This window comes from Primulina huaijiensis, unplaced genomic scaffold (assembly GCF_012295235.1).
Source record: "Primulina huaijiensis isolate GDHJ02 unplaced genomic scaffold, ASM1229523v2 scaffold15321_ERROPOS2750371+, whole genome shotgun sequence".
In the NCBI taxonomy this organism is placed as follows: domain Eukaryota; kingdom Viridiplantae; phylum Streptophyta; class Magnoliopsida; order Lamiales; family Gesneriaceae; genus Primulina; species Primulina huaijiensis.
In genome coordinates, this window is record NW_027343115.1 from 1 (window position 1) to 17,596 (window position 17,596).

Consider the following 17,596-nt stretch of genomic DNA (forward strand, 5'->3'; position numbering starts at 1 on the left):
TGAGAGCAGATTAAATACGATTGATGATAGTTGGGCTAACATGCAGGTATCAGTTATGGTTAAACAAAAAATCTATTTACAAATATTTCAATAAAAAGATGCATGATTCTAGCCTTTCTTTACTCATTCAATCTCGTGATGTAAGAGGCCTAAAAATTGAGGTTGATTATTGGCATAAGTTAAAAGAACTCGTCTGATAAATCCTTTAATGATGTGGGAATGCAACTTGTTGAAAAATTGAAGTGAAATAAAAATGAATATCAATACTTAGATCAATGTGAGGAAACTCTTCAACTTTCAACTGAAATAATTCCTGTCCATATCATTAACCATTAACATGAATTTCCACATATGCTAACCAGTAACCACCAAACTAAGCTTCACATTAAGAACTTATTGCCACGCTGTAGAAAAATGTTTCAGTTTCCTCGTAGATTTTTTTTCAAGTCAATCGAACAGATAAAAAAATTAATACCAAGGATCTAATCGGGGCACGCCAGACCATATTTTCGTCCCCAAGAAACTGAGGTTGCTGTCCACCGGCCGTTACTCCCCGATTGTCAGCGCCGCTCTTGAAAAATTTGCTTAGCCATTTCATAAACCTTGACTTCCTCTCTGTATGAGAAGAAAGAGCATGACCTGCTTAAACCCAATAATTACCTCATATCATCACACTCATACATAGAAGAACACATAATTATTTAATTAATTAAAACTCAAGCATGACTGTCATTTGAGCATCAATGAAGATGCAAATTCTCTATCACATATTCGGTCAGCTCAATTGCATGTTGCAGCATGATTCTACGCAATAATATTAAGATTGTCCAAATACCAACCATACAAACATCAACACGATATTCAAAAGTAAAAATCTACTAAACATGACTATAAGATAGCCAAAATCATAAGGGAAATCAACCAAAATGCCAAACGGCAGAACAATAAAATTTACAATGAAAAACAATACCATGAAAAGGGCATCAAATGAAATACGAAAAGACGCGAACTTTGCACAAAAAAACTACAAGTACGCCAAAGTTATCTAATGGGTAACACCTAAAACGCTAAAACACAACATTTTCTATCAAACTAAGCAATAAGACGTACCATAAATACACGGTTGAGAGATTTGGTTGATTTCTGAAGATGGCATGGGGCCAAGATGGATGGAAATTTATATATAAAAGAAGGCTTCCCGCGGTATTCGAGTAGTCCAAAAGGGAGGTTCCCAAACGGTGAAAAGGACTAAGAGAGATGAAGAATACAAAGGACACGAGAAGAAGAAGATGGTGAAGAAGTAGAAGAAGAAGAAGAAGAAGACAATGAAGGAGAGAGAGAGAGAGAAGAGGAGAATGGCATCATCCATAATAAAGCTAAGTTTTGAGGGAAAGAAAGATGAAAAGAGAAGGAATCCGCGAGAGGGAAAAGAGATTCTTGGCTTGGGGAAAGGAATGAAGAAAATGAAATGGGGGAGTTGAGAATCTACCGAGAGAGATTGGTGATGGGGGGAAGTGGGAAAAAAATAAAGGGGAATATATGGAAAGTGAAAAGAAAAGGTAAAGGCTGCAGCTTGGACGGTTGAGAATTGAAGTTGTCGAGCGAAGAACACAGTTGAAGGTTCACATATTGAAGTAAAACTCAATCAGAAGACGATCGCATCAGAAATATAAATCAATCGAGAATCAAGAATATTTTTGTTTGTCCTTGAAATCTTGGTCTGTAAGAGAGAAAATTGAGAGGAAGAGGAAGTGCGTCAGTGTCAAGAAACATGAACCGTCGAATACGATACTGGAAAATGAAGTAACATGCGCCGTCATATCATCGGCTATCCATTTATCAGTTTGGCATAAACGGCACTTCGAGTTGAAGATGTAAATTAATTATGCATCTAAACTTTTTTCTAAATTCGATGAATGCGGAATCAAGGGGCTTGTTCCTACCATACGCATGTTCTTTTCCTTTTGTTTCACAATGGCTGCCAGCCACTTTGCATTAAGATACAACGACTATTTATGTATTATTAGTTTCTTAGTCAAAATTTTATAAAGTATTAATAATAATTTCGACATTTATCGAAATCAAGAGCTCGCATGTTGCGCCGATCACTCAAAAAAAAAGTTTGTTGTGTCGATATCTTGTAGTTTATATGACACCAATGTTTCAAGTTCGTGATGACATCTCAAGTACGAGACTCAGTTCTAACATTAATTTGTCTAACTCAAAAAAAAAATATGTTGCTTGTTTTTAGATTAATGAAGGAAGGTTACACTTTGTGCGACAAATATTTATTTTTAAAAATTTAACTAATTTTTCAGGCCAATTTTCTTTGGCTGATTGAGATAGTTTTTTGAAATAGGAGGGGAGAAAGAGGATGAGTGTGATTGAAATATAAAACAACGTTTACGTGATATGGTCTCACATATCAATATTGTGAGATAGATCTCACACCTGATTCAACTCATAAAAAAATATTATTTTTATGTCAAAATATTATTTTTCATGATAGTTATGGATCAGATCAACTTATCTTATATTTATAAATCCGTGAGACCATCTCAGAAATAGTAAGAAACTTATTCTATATAAAAATTGTTTAACTGATATCTGCGAAATCCGGTGAGAAAAATACTTTGAGATATGTACTATGTAAATATGAAATTATATCTTCAAAAAAAATAATCAAATATTTTAAATCGATCATGATATAACTTTTAAAATGGGTAATGCAAGGTCGTGGGGGAAGCATCAACAAATTAACGGTTAAATTTGTTCCTTGTTGCCTTGTCAAAGATATTGGCAAAGCTAGTTGAAAGTTGGAAATCCAACATTCCATGTCAATGTTTATATTATTCTCAAGTACTCAAATGGAGAGTTGACATGATAAATGATACCTTGAATTTTAAGGGCCAATATTTATTTTTAACTCACCTTTTGGTGTGAATAATGATGCACTTGTTAGTTGCTCGTCTTTGTTTTATTCAACTTATCCATAGATAATGATCATATCTAGCTACACTACCCAAAAAAAAAAAAACGACGACTTCAATTAGCGATGTTTTGAATTATATTATTAAACCAACCGTCTCTAAATTTGCCACAGTTTTCAGAAAAAAAATGTTGCCAAAATGGCTGATGGTAAACTATTATCGACTAGTTTTGCTTCAAATTTTGGAAAAAAAAAATCTCTAATTTAATTATTTTTTCAATATAAAATAGTTTAAAAAAATAGCGACGGTTTTAATATTCCGTCGTTAAATATGTTTTAAAAAATAACTAAATTTTTTTATACAAAATAATATTATTTATAATTTTAATACTATAACACATACATATATCCATACTAGTTATATCTAACGTACAATTAATTAGTACAATAAATTAAATAATCTAACATACAATATTTTCATATAAAAATCTATTAGTTAACAATAAAACTATGTATACGATAAAAAATATGATTGAAGTGTGAACTTATAAAGTTGAAGTCGTGTATCAGATCTGCAATATTAGGCAAAAACACAAGTTAGAGTAATTAAAATGTATAAAATTTGGGGGAAAAAAACAGAGGTAAAAACTTGTCCATACTAGACGAGAAAAGCAAAAATCGCTGAAAAATGAAGGGAGGGATATATATAGGCGACTAGCGACGATTTTTTTTAAAACGTCTCCGTTAGTAAATTTCACGACGAGTTTCTTTAAACCATCTCTAAAATAACGACAATTTAGGTTATCCGTTGATAAAACCTACGGTTTTAAAAACCCGTAATAATATGTCCATGGTTTTATAAAACCATGAACAAATTCAAATTAACGACCATTTTATGAATCTCGTCTTACGTGTCGCCAAACAATATTTTAATATATTAAATTACATAAAAAAATGAATATTGCATGCCACGTTAATTGTTCATTTGTAGGATGATAAATATTCCAACTGTCCCATGCTCTCGAAATGGAATCGATAAACAAAAGTTTGTCGTCGTTAAAGTTTTTCATTAAAATCTAAAACACATATATTAATCATTTAATAACATGAAATGTTGGAAACTTATAGGTATCGGATTCTTATATTTGAGCCTACCACTCTTATTATTCCCATGAATATAAAACTCACGTTATATTCCCTTATATATATANAGTATTTATTATCTCCAGCCAAAATGTGCTACCAAAAGCTAACCTATTTCATACGAATTGGTTAAATGGCTAATTCGAATGCCACTTTTTCTTTTTAGTTGTCAGCATACATACAAATTATTCCATTTTCCATCAATCGAAATAAAGATTATTCTTCCCTCAAATACACATATTTATATCCTCTATTTAGCGAAATAAAAGATAGAATATTGACAATTAGATCGAACAAAATCAAATTTATTCGACGAGAAATTAGGTCAATCTTGTGTTGCGAGTGAAGGCGTCGATGACGGCAGCTCGCGTCATATTCGAGTTCTAACTTCGTTTATGAGAGAATACTATATCCATTTACAGATTTATTTAATTTTCTATTAAAAAAATCCCATTACAAACTGAGTAGGTCTCTTGTGAGACGATCTCACGAATCTTTATCTGTGAGATGAGTCAACCCTACCGATATTCATGATAAAAAAATAATACTCTTAGCATAAAAAGTAATATTTTTCATGGATGACCCAAATAAGAGATCCGTCTCACAAAATATGACCCGTGAGACCGTCTCACACAAGTTTTTATTACAAACTGGGTGTACAACATGATTTGGGAAAAATAATATAATATATCGACTATTATTACTTCTAATTATCGAATCAAAGATCGGATCCGAATTAGATTTTTTTGTCGGATCTGGATTGGGCCCGACGGGCGACGATTCTATTAAATCTGATTCTATTTTTTGTGCGCTAAAAAATGATTCCAGTTTATCATCCGGGCGACCCGAATATGATATTTTGGCATGTAACTCCCAGAAGTTAAATTATTTGGGCCGTTGGATCATTTCTTTAGAGGGAGTAGTTCAGTTCAGTTGGGCTAAAAGTTTTTGCCTTTTGGGCCTTTGTTTATGGACCTGTATTAATCTCTTTTGAGCTTCATGGTGGATTGTCTATTAACGAAGATACATTTTTTTATATAAAAAATTTGATTGAAGTTTAAAATTCATTTTAAGAATCTCTTATATATTATTAAATAAAGTTTTTTGACGGTAAAACTTGTAAATTTATTATGAAATAATAATTTTGTTTATTAAAAAGTCTACCAACTAAAAAAGAAAATTCCGAGGACCCCAAACAAAAAGGGGATTGAAAAGAAATAACAAAAAAAGCAAGGTTGTGTGCAACAATATTCTCAACATGACTCAGATTGATATTATGTTGTCCGTCCAAGAACCTCTTGATATCCAATGCAATTGCACCAGTATAACTGAAATACTCAGCTGAGTTGGCGACTGCTTGCACCGTTACAAGAGAATCAACTGTGATCTCATGTATCTTTAATTCTCGTTCTTGGATTACCCGTAATCCGTCTCGAATAGCCACCAATTCCCCATGGACCACCGATAATGGCTTGGAAATTTTTCTCCCAAATTAATAATTTTGATATATTTTAAAAGAATAGGAATTTTTGAAAAAATAAATAATATAAATAATAAATAAATGTTTAAATGGCGCTCTGGAATTTGAATCTCTCTGGCAAATTCATCACACAGAGAAAAGCTAGCATAAATCACAATTTCTTCTTCAATTTCCTAAAATTAATCAATACATGAATTCTTCGGGATCCGTGAAATTGCTACTAGCGGCGACCGGTGGAGACACCATTAAGCTATTCGACATATCGGTGGAGCCTCAAAACCCTTGCGTTCTCACCCATTCTCCTTCTCCGACCTTCCGAGTGAATTCGGTTAAGTGGAATCACAACAGTCAGTACATTTTTTTCCCGTAAACAAATGCTTTTTTTTTTCCAGTTAAGAGTGAATGTTTTTTGAGTTTTTAGTTATTTTGGTTTATATTTGTTCTGTTTGTTTTGGTTTGTAGATTTGGTGTTGGCGACCGCGGGAGAGGATGGTAAAATATCTCTGTGGAGGAAAAATGGGAAAAGGTTGTGGACTGTTGGTGAAACTGTCGAGGTACTTTTTGTTATTTACGAAGGTTATCATTTTCGTTCGTAAAATTAATTGCAAAAACTGGAGGTCAGGGGATGCTTTGTGGATGTCGAATGTAATTTTAACATGTTATTGAGGTTTTACGGCATCAGTTAAGTTCTTTCCATTGACACCAATAAGATGGCAGCTGCTGTAGAGTAAGTTACTACGTTAGTTTTTGTATTGACAGTAAGTTCAGGTATCCAGTGTATGTTGGAGGCGTATTAGGCATGAAATGATCATCAATGGCCTGCCAAGGTAGCGGGAGATAAAATACTTAACTGGGTGGTGGATTAGAACCTGATATAAACTTAAAAGGAATTTGACATGACTCTTTAATGACTTGGAAGTCACAACATGCGAGCTTGAGTTGAGTTGGTTTATTTAAATATGTGCTGTCTTCTCTTCAAATATCTACTTGACTTTCTTTCATCTTTTCCTTTTCTGTTTAAACAGCCTTCAGAGTCCATATCAACTTTAAGCTTTAGCAACAAAGGATCTCGCTATCTTTGCTCTGCTGGAACTGGTCAGGTTGTTAGAATATGGGATTTACAGAATAACAAATGTGTCAGACGGTTGAAAGGCCATCGTGATATTATAACAGGGGTAATGTACAACTGCAAAGATGAACATATAGCTTCTGTTAGTCGTAATGGAGATCTCATACTTCATAGCCTTTCTTCTAGTACAAAAGCTGCTGAACTCAGGGACCCAAATGGACAGGTTGATTTTGTTATTCTAAGATCTTCTGTTAAAGCAACAGTGCTTCGAAATGTATGCTATTCATATGTATGCACATATATAATATGTTCTATTTTAACTTCTTTTATCCTGAAAATTGCAAGATCAGGTTTTGGGCTCACTTGATTATTCTAGGATGAGCAGGCACCTTTTGGTCACAGCTGGCGATGATGGTTCCATCCACCTGTGGGACACAACCGGTCGCACCCCAAAGGTTTGCATTATAGCAATGCATTTTGTCTAGATAAGATAATTAGATGGTTCATTTCTGTTTTGGCAAGGAAGTTATACTTTTCTGCTGGTATGCTATATGAACTGCTCAAGCTAATCTCGATCGATTGCCTATTTGTCATTAGAATATGATAAGGTTCTACAATATAGACCAAAAAAATTCGTGTCTTCTAAATATTGTTTATTTGATAAGAAAGTTTCTGGCTTTTTTACCACCGACGTGTCCGTTGTCTACTTTCGGCATTATGTGTTACCCAGTCAACAGTCATCGGTTCATTTTTACGATAACTCGCCTGTTAGTAGTCAAGGACATATGGGATCCATCGGAAAAGAAATTGTGAGTATTTAAGGAATTGAAGTTACTAATTTAGTTTGTCAATGAATGTGGAGGGGGTTTACTTTTCTAATGTTACACTACATTGCTTTCCAATTAAAAGAACCCTCTTGGCTTAGCTTAGATATGAGAAAGACCTGCATCTGGCTTCGGACAACACTAACCCGGAAGTTTCTCATGGATCTATGCTTTCGAAAGGAAAGTGTAATGGCTTTGGATCGAGAGAAAACAGTGCAATGAACACATTACACACAGTAAGACCTGGCTTACAATACTTTTTGTATGAATAATTGTTTGTGTACTCAAAAAAAAAAAAATGTTTATGTCAGCAGAGATTTGCACTTTTTTGTTCTAAGAGCACATCATTCTTTCATTTGTGAATGTGTCGTCTCTTATGTGTTTGTTCTAAATTACTAACAGCTAATTTTATTTGTATCGACTTCTTTAATTGGTTTGTGCCCTGGGACTCTTTTGGTATTTTGTATTCTCGGAATTGCTGAACAATTTTTTTCCTTCTACTGTATTTATCCTTGGGCCTTCATTTTTCAGATTAAAGGTTATTATCTCCTACAGAAGTATTGCTGGAGAGCCTGCTTGTGCCAACTATATTCATATTGAACCTTCTATAATTCTCTCAAGTTGTAGAGCCATGTTGCTTTATCATGAGGACACTTGCACCTTTACAATCACATGAATAAATGCGTCATCCACTCGGTTGGGGCTCTTCTTCCTCTTGTTACCATATTATTCAGATCATTAATTTGTGTCAGTTCCTGATGCTTTCTACCTCCTCAATTCATCTTTTCTTGCTCTGCCATCTTCTGATAGAAAAAAAAAACTTTTCTGATCGCCTTCCTTGTGTCATAGTGTCATAGATATGCTCAGGATTAGCATGATCTTTCTGTGATTCGAACATTCAAATTTTGTTGCATGATAATTTTTAAGCAGTTTGTTGGCCCGTACTTTTGTTATATTTTGACTACAACACATCTAAAAGGAGTATTATGATGTTTTCATTCTTGTAAATATCCTTTCTATTCTTATACTCTTTTTTTTCACATAAGAACTTGGAAATCATTTTTTAGTTGTACTCTATTATTAATTATCTAATTTTCATTTTAAATGTCTCGTTGAATGGACTATACATTGTAAGATATTTTTTGGGTTCAATTTTCTTCATTTCTTGTCCAATTAATTTTCTAAGATATTCAGAAAATTGTGCTGCTCTTTACATGTTTCTTGGTTGAGGCAACATTTTGCACCAACTTCTGGAGTTAGTTTTTCTCCATCCAATGACAAGGTCTTTTTTAATCAACCCGCGTAAATTTATTTGCATGTTGGCTTATGTCATTTTCTTCATTGCATTGAAACTCTTTGCGGTGATCATATGCCTAATATATGTATCTTGTTTTGATTTGACTTTGCCAATTTGACAGGTAATTGCTAGTGTTGGTCTAGATATGAAGTTGTACACTTTTGACTCGAGTTCCAGGAAGCCAACTTCTTGTATCCCTTACGATGCACCTTTTTCTTCCCTGGCATTCACTGATGATGGCTTAACCTTGGTGGCCGGTACAAGCACTGGCCAGGTTGTATTCTATGATGTCCGTGGGAAGCCGCAGCCGATAACTGTTCTCCATGCATATGGAAGTTCTGAGGTAATTCTCATTTTATAAACATGTTTGAACATTTTCTTATATGCAGATCTCTGTTTAGTACCTTAATGTATGCATTGACAATCACTGTCATTATGTTATTGCTGTTCATCCTCTTGTTTCATCACTTGTTGAGTGACACAAATTGATTTCTGCTAGTTAATAGCAGGTTTTACGGGTGTAGATCGGTGCACATTGCCACCATGAGGTCTGATGATTATCAATTTTAGTATTTCAGTTGTTGACACCAGAAAATATCTATTATCATGTCTCTTCACTTTAAATTTTCTTGGCCAATCTCATTTAGTTTTGAACTTAGGCTTGTATATGATGGTTTGAACTGTCGAAAACTTGAAATGCCGATGCTTATCTTTATAATAATCTGCAAGCAACTTCATTAAAGTGGTTCGGTCTTTGTCAGGCTGTTACAAATCTATGCTGACAGAGGTCAAAATGTGTTAGCGTTAATGAAAGTAATTGTACAAATGAAACTGTTCTTCTGGCTGGTGATGTTGGGGACTCAATCCTTAAGCCTGACCCACTCGCTTCTAGGGCATCATCATTCAATTCAATGTCCACATCAAATGCGCCTAGCTTATCTTCTTTGGAGGAAACACCTCTTCGAAGCAGCGTCTTAACAGTTGGATCTTTGGCTAGATTGCTTGCACCTTGAAATTATAATTTCAAAGATGATATGGAGGTGTTTTCTCCTCTAGTGGAAGTTCAACCAGTTACACCTTCACTTGATAAATTGTGGGATAAACATGATGGTTCAAAGAAAGATTTGGATAAAAAAAACGTCTTTTCTGTTTCCTTCTAGGAGGTATGGTTTTTCGGAGGAAGGGGCCAATGACAACCATCCAATTTTTGATTGGAAATCTAACTTGGCATCCAAACAGGTATTTGGCCAGTCTCGGCGATTCTGTTCTTTTGATATCTATTTGTGGCCTGTAAACGTTGTCGCGGTCCGGGTAATTAGTAATTGCGATGAAGTCCTAGTTTGTTTAAATACTCATCATTGGGCGATGAAGAATTAAAATTCTTTTATGAGATTTTTTGACTGAAATTGGCAAAATTTGGCTTCTCTTGCGACGGTTGCGAACATATAATTTGCATACATAACATGGAAAAACTGAACAGTTATAGAAAAATAGTAGTTATGTGAATTTAAGTGGTCAGAATCACCAGATACTTTGTTGAGTGTTCTCTTTTTGGTTCTGGACCCTTTCAACATGCTTTATGTTGATTTGAAAATAAAATATTTCCAATTCGACATATAAAATGGTAAAGAGACCACATTGAGCACTTTTATAAACTTCATTGGTATATATATAGCTGTTCTTGGGGGAATAAAGCGTTTCCACCTGTAAGGAGAGACCAAAGGAAAAAAAGATCTAGTGCTATCTTATATGTAAACCCAGATTTGTATATTGGCAATTCAACCTCAGGGTGGCGATGGTTATTCACCCTAAAAAAATAACTTAATATTTCTTCTATGTACACGTGGATGATTTTGATGTTCACTGACTGTCCAAATGCTAAAGATTTGGTTTGGTCCTTTTTTCCTCCGTTAGTCATTTTATAACATAGGCAGGTACTTTAATCGTCCTCGATTAAAATTACTAACTTTTTCGAACGTCTCGTCTTCAATGATGTGTTTTGATACAATTTGAGCTCTTGCAGGATGACGTCGGTTCTACTTTCTCACAGTTGACATCGACCCTGACATCTACTCTTATCAATGATTCTTCTTCCATTACTCCACCTGAAGCTTGGGGTGGCGAGAGATTAGCAGACAAAATCATTCACCATCGTAGATCTATCGACTTGCCTTCTCGCTTTTCAGTGCTGACATCCTGCAATTCAACATCAGGATTAACGTCTGGATCACAAGATAGTCTTCTCACAAATCACAGTACAAGTAGTTTAACATCAGGCTTGAGCCTGGTCAATTTACGTGTCAGAGAGACCTCCAGTCAAGATCCTTCTGGATCTTCTGAAGCTGTTCTCTCTCCTCTAGGTACAAAAAGCAATACAGGGCAGACTAACCTTGATACTCTTGGTCCCGCTTTGTCTCTTCCTAAAAGATTCTCCAGTTATGCCGCGAGAATAGTAGCTTCACCATTCTTCAGTGATGCGTCTTCCTTTTCAGTGGCTTCGCCAAAATCTAAGAAAACTGGAGCAGAAACTAGGGAAGAACTTCTCAATAGCCTGTTGTCGAGGTCCGAGATCCCATCTGCCTCAGGAGCTGATGTCCTCGCAACTCCGAAAGTAAGAAATAGTCAAACATTGCATTTTATCTTATTCTTTTAGTTTTGCTCATTTATTTTTTACTATTTATCATCTATGCTTTTACTGTGATTCCCTTACCTAATAAGAATATTTGGGGTCTGATTTATGGTTAAAGTTTATAGTTTGCTGTTACTCAGCATGCATACTGCTGATGTTCAAAAAGCTGCATCATTACAAAAACCCGAGTTTAATGTTTATTTAGTTCTTATCCGGTTTATGCAAAATTTTTGCAGGATGGAACGTCACAGTTACAGAGAGCTCCTTTGCAATCTGACATGCAGCCCGGAGCCTCTTTTACTCTTCAGCTCTTTCAACACGCGCTTGAAGAAACATTCGCGTCGTTTCAGAAATCTATCAATGAAGACACGCGAAATCTTCATATAGAAATACTTCGGCAATTCCATATGCAGGAGGTACTCACCTGACATTCTTTTTTGTATTCATGCACGTGACTGTTTCTAATATTCAAATCTAATGTGCAGATGGAGACGTCAAGGGCCATGAACTGGATCTTGGAAAATCAGGCAGAGATAATAAAAGAACTTCAATCACTTCGAAAGGAAACACAGATGCTTCATCGGTTACTGTGAACATTTTGATTAGGGATGTAAACGAACCAAACCGTTTGTGAGTTATTTGAAGCTCGATTTGATAAAAGCTCGTTTGAGCTCGTTTAATGAGGTTCGTTAAGATAAACAAACCAAACTCAAGCTTTACAGTACTCGACTCGTTAGCTCGTGAACATGTTCGTTGGTAAGTTCATGAGTAATATTTTAGATGAAAAAATAATAATTTTGATATTTGATTTATTGATTTTGCATATTATTTATGAAATATATAGAAAAATCTATTAAATTTATTTATTATAATAAATTTACAAATTTTAATAAGAATAATATATTTTTCTTTAAATATATAATTTATTTTTTAATTAATTTAATGAAAATTTAAATGTATAATTTATATTTATTAAGCTTTTTTAGGCTCGATAAAGGCTTGAATAAGCTCGTGAGCCATGCATATATTCGTTAAATAAAGTTCGAGCTCGGCTCGATTATAAACGAACCAAGCTCAAACATTCAAGAGTTCGACTCGACTCGATTAGATCCCTAATTTTGATCCTGTCATCAAGGTTCCATTTTAACCTCTTTCCTCACACATTTGTTAATGCTTTTTTCGTGGAAAGCAAGGTCGAGTAGTGTTGAGTTTTATTGCAATGGATGGGTTTGTATTTTGTAATTAGATATAGGTTTCTATCCTGTAGATAACGGCTCAGTAGTCCGTGTGGCCCAAAACTCATTCAAAAAAGCCCACATTGTTTATGAATTGAATTATGAGAGATACAATTGGAAAGCCCAAAATAAACGGCAACCTTTTTAAAAATATCTACCCGGATAAATTATGCACAATTTTAATTGATTCAGATTTATCAAATAAATAATCATTTACGATAAGATATAAATTGATAAGCAATAACATTTTCAAAATTTTCCAAACATCTTAACCTCAAGTCAGGAATCTATACCATCTTATAAAGATTTTGACCTAAAGCAGCAAAACTTGTCATACCAATTTTTTTTCCCCAAATTACTATTTCCCATGATTAAAATTACTTTATCTAAACTTTCAAATTTTTAAATAATCATATAATTTAAATGATGAAAATCATTTAAAATATTTTTTTTACGCATAGTACATTCCTATTAGATGTTATTTTTAATTATGTTGTAGATGTCTGATTAAATTTATTTATAACAACTTATAAGATTTTATTCTTATAAATTGTATGATCTTATTTTAAAAATAATTTATTAACGAATTTGGATAAAATAAGATGATGAAAATTAAAGTTATCGATGTATTTGGTATTATAATATCTATATATTTATTACCATGCAGAAATAAATTACAGAACAAAGAATAAAGGAAGTTGCAATGAGAGAAAATAATGGGTGGAAAATGGAGAGAGTTAGTTTGATCTATTTTCCGGTTACAAAACTAATGAAGATGATGCAATGATTTATAAACCTTAAGAAACCGACAAATCAACCATATTCACCGACAAAAATTACAGCATAGAACACAATGACAAAATTCACAGAATTACCCTGTCAATCAAACATGTAGAAAATCAAATAAGATGACCTTAAGATCATAGCTGTATCTGTGTTGAATGAGGCCTGAAACAAAAAATAAAAATGGGCCCTCTTGTTGCAATAATAAATATAAAATTCAATTTCCAAATAACAAATATAATAATAAATACATAAATATATCAAAACCAAAATATTACATCAATAACAACTTAATAAATATTTAAAATAACTACATAAATACTACTCGTCTAGTTTTTTAGAGACGAAAATATTTATCAAATCTGTGTAATCCAATTGTCAGACCATTTCTTTCTCAATCGACAACATAGTTAGCCCATTTAGTCTATCTTGCGACATTGTTGATCGAAGATAATTATCGTAGAAACTATATTTTTAGTCTTATAATTGTAGAAACTACAAAAGTTGCGCATAAAATTTATATAAAACTCATAATTCAATTATAACTCATTAAAAAATTTAAATCATACGATGTGTACTTTAGTTATATATTTAATTAACATGATCTCTAAGCACATTATAGTGCTCATATCACAAGTAAATTTCATATATATATATATATATATTTGGACCCCTTATTAGGTCAGATCCTGAAGCAACCGTTTAGTTGACCTGATAAAAGGTACGGCTCTACTTAAGATGGAGATTGCAGAAGTTGTAAAGATGAGACAACGTTGGGTTGGGAAGTTGGAAGGTACATTATAATAATAATATTTTTATTTAAAGAGATTCAATTTTTGGGAAATTTTTCCAATATTTTTGAGATAATTTGAGCCGATGGGGATGTTCTGAAATTACTTGCCACTGTGCCATCTTTCTTGGGAAAATCGCCCACGCCATAAAAGATTCAATTTTTTTTACCTTTAACACACGCACACATACACATATATATATATGCACACACAGAGAGTGAGAGAGAACGAGAGGGAGGGAGGAATAGGAGAGAGATGAAGGAGCTATTTGGCAGTCCAGGGAAAAAGAGTGGGCTGATACTAAGAATTGGGCAGTGTTTATTTGCTGCAGCTTCAATTGGAATTATGGCCTCCGCTTCTGGATTCTCGACCACTACTGCTTTTTGGTAACTTTCCCTTACCTTGATTTGCTTTCATTCTATTTGTGGGCTCCTTGTGGTATTTGGGGAAAAAAACAATTTCGTTTTGTTAGGGTTTTATCTATACATAAAGGAAGGATTATTGGATATTTTTTCCCTTTTTGGTGAATTACTCAGGAGGAGGACGGGGTTCAAATTTCTTAATTTGATGTAGTGTGAAAGGGGAAGAATTTAATCCGTAACTTTTATGTATTTCTATTTTACAACAATTGCTATCAAATGTAGAATTTATGACGGTTGTGGGATCCATCAAGCTTTGAGAACCCAAATTGCTGTCTGAATTGAGGTTTACGCGAGCAAAATATAATCTTTGACTGGCATGTTTGTTCATTGGTTCTCTTTTCATATTTTGAGGTGTTCTAAGGTTTTCTGGAAAATGATTAAGTAGTCTTTGCAACCTCAAAAAAAATTGATTCTTAGATTCTATAATCATAATCAATTTTCTAAGAAAAGAAAGTCTAAGAATCACGTTTTTATAGAGGCACTCCCTAAATGAGTCGAGGGGGCTTAATGATGGCTTATGTTGTAGGACTTCGGCTGTATCTGACATGTTTATCACCAAATTTGATAGCATGTGCTGTGTTTTTTTGTTATCATGCTGAAAAGCACATATTCTTGTATGTTCTGTGCATTTTACTGAAAATTAAAGACTTACCAGTTCTTTCTCATAACACTAGGCTATTTTTTGACGTTTTAGTGTAGGAATTGTTTATGCAATATATTGTCAAGAGTTGCTAATCAGTAAGCATCTTTAACAGCTACTTAATTGCAGCAATGGGGCTTCAGGTTTTGTGGAGCGTTGGACTTGCGTGCCTCGACGTGCATGCTTTGAGATTCAACAAAGATTTGCATAATCACATCATAATCAGCCTTTTTGTCGTTGGTGATTGGGTAAATTATATCTCCTAATTAAGCTTCATCTTTAAATGCTTCCATCAAAGCATTCCAACACCAAATCAACCACGAGAATTCCACTTAGGAAGGACATTTCTCTCTCCTAAGGTGAGAAAATATATTTGCTCAAAACCAAGCCATTCAACTTATTTGAAAACAACTAGTTTAATGAAGTTGAGTAGAGTTTTTCATCAAAATAAGCATAATTCTCGCTTACTTGCACGTCCCGACATGAGATGATTTATAATTCCCGGTTCTTTTTATTCTATTATTGTCAAAATACTTACTAGTTTAAGAGTCTGACTGCAGAAGATTCCTCTGTTGGTTATATTGGGGTTGATTTTGACACTAGAAATACAACCACCTGGGAAAATCATGCAAGTGCACCTGTTGCCCCATGCTGCAGTTTTATATTATTTTTTCATCTAAGGACCTTGACGTATCTTAACACTATAAGGATTCTTATTTTCTTTTAAAAATCACGTTAAAATGCACTCCAAACAACATAAAGCAGATTAAGCAATGATAGTAAAAAGGGTGCACGAAAGTTTGGAGCTGATACTTTTTTCTCAAGAATACCATTCAATGTGCACATCTAATGGTTTTCTGCGCGTTGTTCTTCAATATTGTGTGAATCGCATGAAGAGAAATGTTGTCACATGAGACTAGAAACCTCAGGAAAGGATAAAAGTTAGAGGTGGGTTTTCTTGAAATGTAGATTTCTTGTAGGATCGAACACATCCAACTTGACAAAATTTTTTAGCTAGTAATAATTGGATTAATCGATTATTTTTAACCATACAATAGCTGAAACGAAATTTCTATGGCTGTGCAACATAGACAGTCACACAAAACACATCAAGTATATAAAGCTTATATATCTTTCAAATGGATTTTGATTGAGTGATAGTGGAGATGATCATAGTGGAATAAAATGTGACTGCAGTGTTGTTACGTTCTTTAAGGGTGCATGCATCGACTCTAAATACGTCAGCTGTGGGTGCCATGTAAAAACAAATCAGATAATCATCATACTGGGGATGTGCGTGTATCACATTTGAAAACTATGGTGAAAACTGATATATAAAAACCAGCATATGGTTCTCCTGGAGTTAATAACGGTTTGCTATTCAATAGCGAATATTCTATTTGCTCCCGCTGGCATATGTTTCTAAATAAATTAATAATGCCGCTAAATTTTTCTGAAATTCATTAACTGCTTTGGATCAAATACATTTCGCTGTATCATATGTTTTATCAGCAAGATTTATGTTTGGATTGTTATGCAGAGCATGCATCACATAAGCGAAACAAGAGCAACTTTTGCCGACACATTTTAGGACCTAAACCAGAAGTATTGGCACTGATTTCAAATTTTGGATCGAGTTTCTTTGCTAAATATATATGCATTTGTCTGTGCAGGTAACAGCTACTCTATCTCTTGCAGCTGCGTGCTCCTCCGCTGGTGTGATGGTTCTCTTTACAAGAGACACAACAATCTGCCAAATGGAGCTCAAATTCTCCTGTTATATGTTCCAGATATCCATAGCTTTCGCCTTTGCATCGTGGTTTCTTCTTGCCATTTCTTCGTATGTCATGTTTTGGCTTTTCGCAACAATATAAACACGCCTCATTTGTCGTTTGACACCATTTTTTTTTATAACTTGCCATGTATATAGGTTTGTTAACGATTTCTTCAGATGCCCCCATACAGAGTTCAATATCTTGCCCCAACAATGGCTCTGAACTTGATATTGTAGGTTCCTACTTCGCTGCATGCACATGTGAATTCATTGTTTTCCAGCTTTGGACTAAGAGCGCGGTTGGATGTATAGGATTTACCATAAAAGCGTTTGTCAATAGGAAAAAACGGTTTCATGAAAAACAATGTATTTGGTTGGGTTTCATATGCAAAAGAAAAGAGCCGATAAAGCCAACAGAAAAAAGGTGAAGGAAGCTCTTGTTCAATTTTATATTCGAACGTTAAATTGTTTTAGTTTCTCTTTTCTGAACAAATAAACACTTTAATATTCCTGTTTAATAAAAATCAAAATTTTCGAGGATTTTTATCAGAGTTGTCAAAACAATAAAAATAAACTGAAG

At 34.0% G+C, this 17,596-nt stretch overlaps 1 protein-coding gene, 1 long non-coding RNA gene and 1 pseudogene across 4 annotated transcripts; 2 read left to right on the forward strand and 1 right to left on the reverse strand.

The window, feature by feature from the left end:
• Positions 1-538: 538 nt before the first annotated feature.
• On the reverse strand, positions 539-1,976 carry LOC140965882 (uncharacterized). The gene is made up of 2 exons (XR_012173166.1): positions 1,111-1,976; positions 539-639 (listed from the first exon to the last, which is right to left on the reverse strand). It is a non-coding gene; the product is annotated as an uncharacterized lncRNA (long non-coding RNA).
• A 3,701-nt stretch (positions 1,977-5,677) lies between these two features.
• LOC140965888 (protein NEDD1-like) lies at positions 5,678-11,992 on the forward strand (annotated as a pseudogene).
• Positions 11,993-14,251: 2,259 nt separating this feature from the next.
• Positions 14,252-17,528, forward strand: LOC140965875 (CASP-like protein 5B1). Of its 3 annotated transcripts, none has more exons than XM_073426102.1 (4): positions 14,252-14,566; positions 15,358-15,490; positions 16,916-17,082; positions 17,173-17,528. In XM_073426102.1, exons 1-4 carry the CDS (start codon positions 14,436-14,438, stop codon positions 17,237-17,239), a joined length of 498 nt encoding a protein of 165 aa, XP_073282203.1. In that variant the 5' UTR covers positions 14,252-14,435; the 3' UTR covers positions 17,240-17,528. The 3 variants fall into 3 exon arrangements, with proteins under 3 accessions (XP_073282203.1, XP_073282205.1, XP_073282204.1); XM_073426104.1 differs by having other exon boundaries at positions 17,254-17,528; XM_073426103.1 differs by having other exon boundaries at positions 14,253-14,566; positions 16,916-17,528.
• Positions 17,529-17,596: the final 68 nt, after the last annotated feature.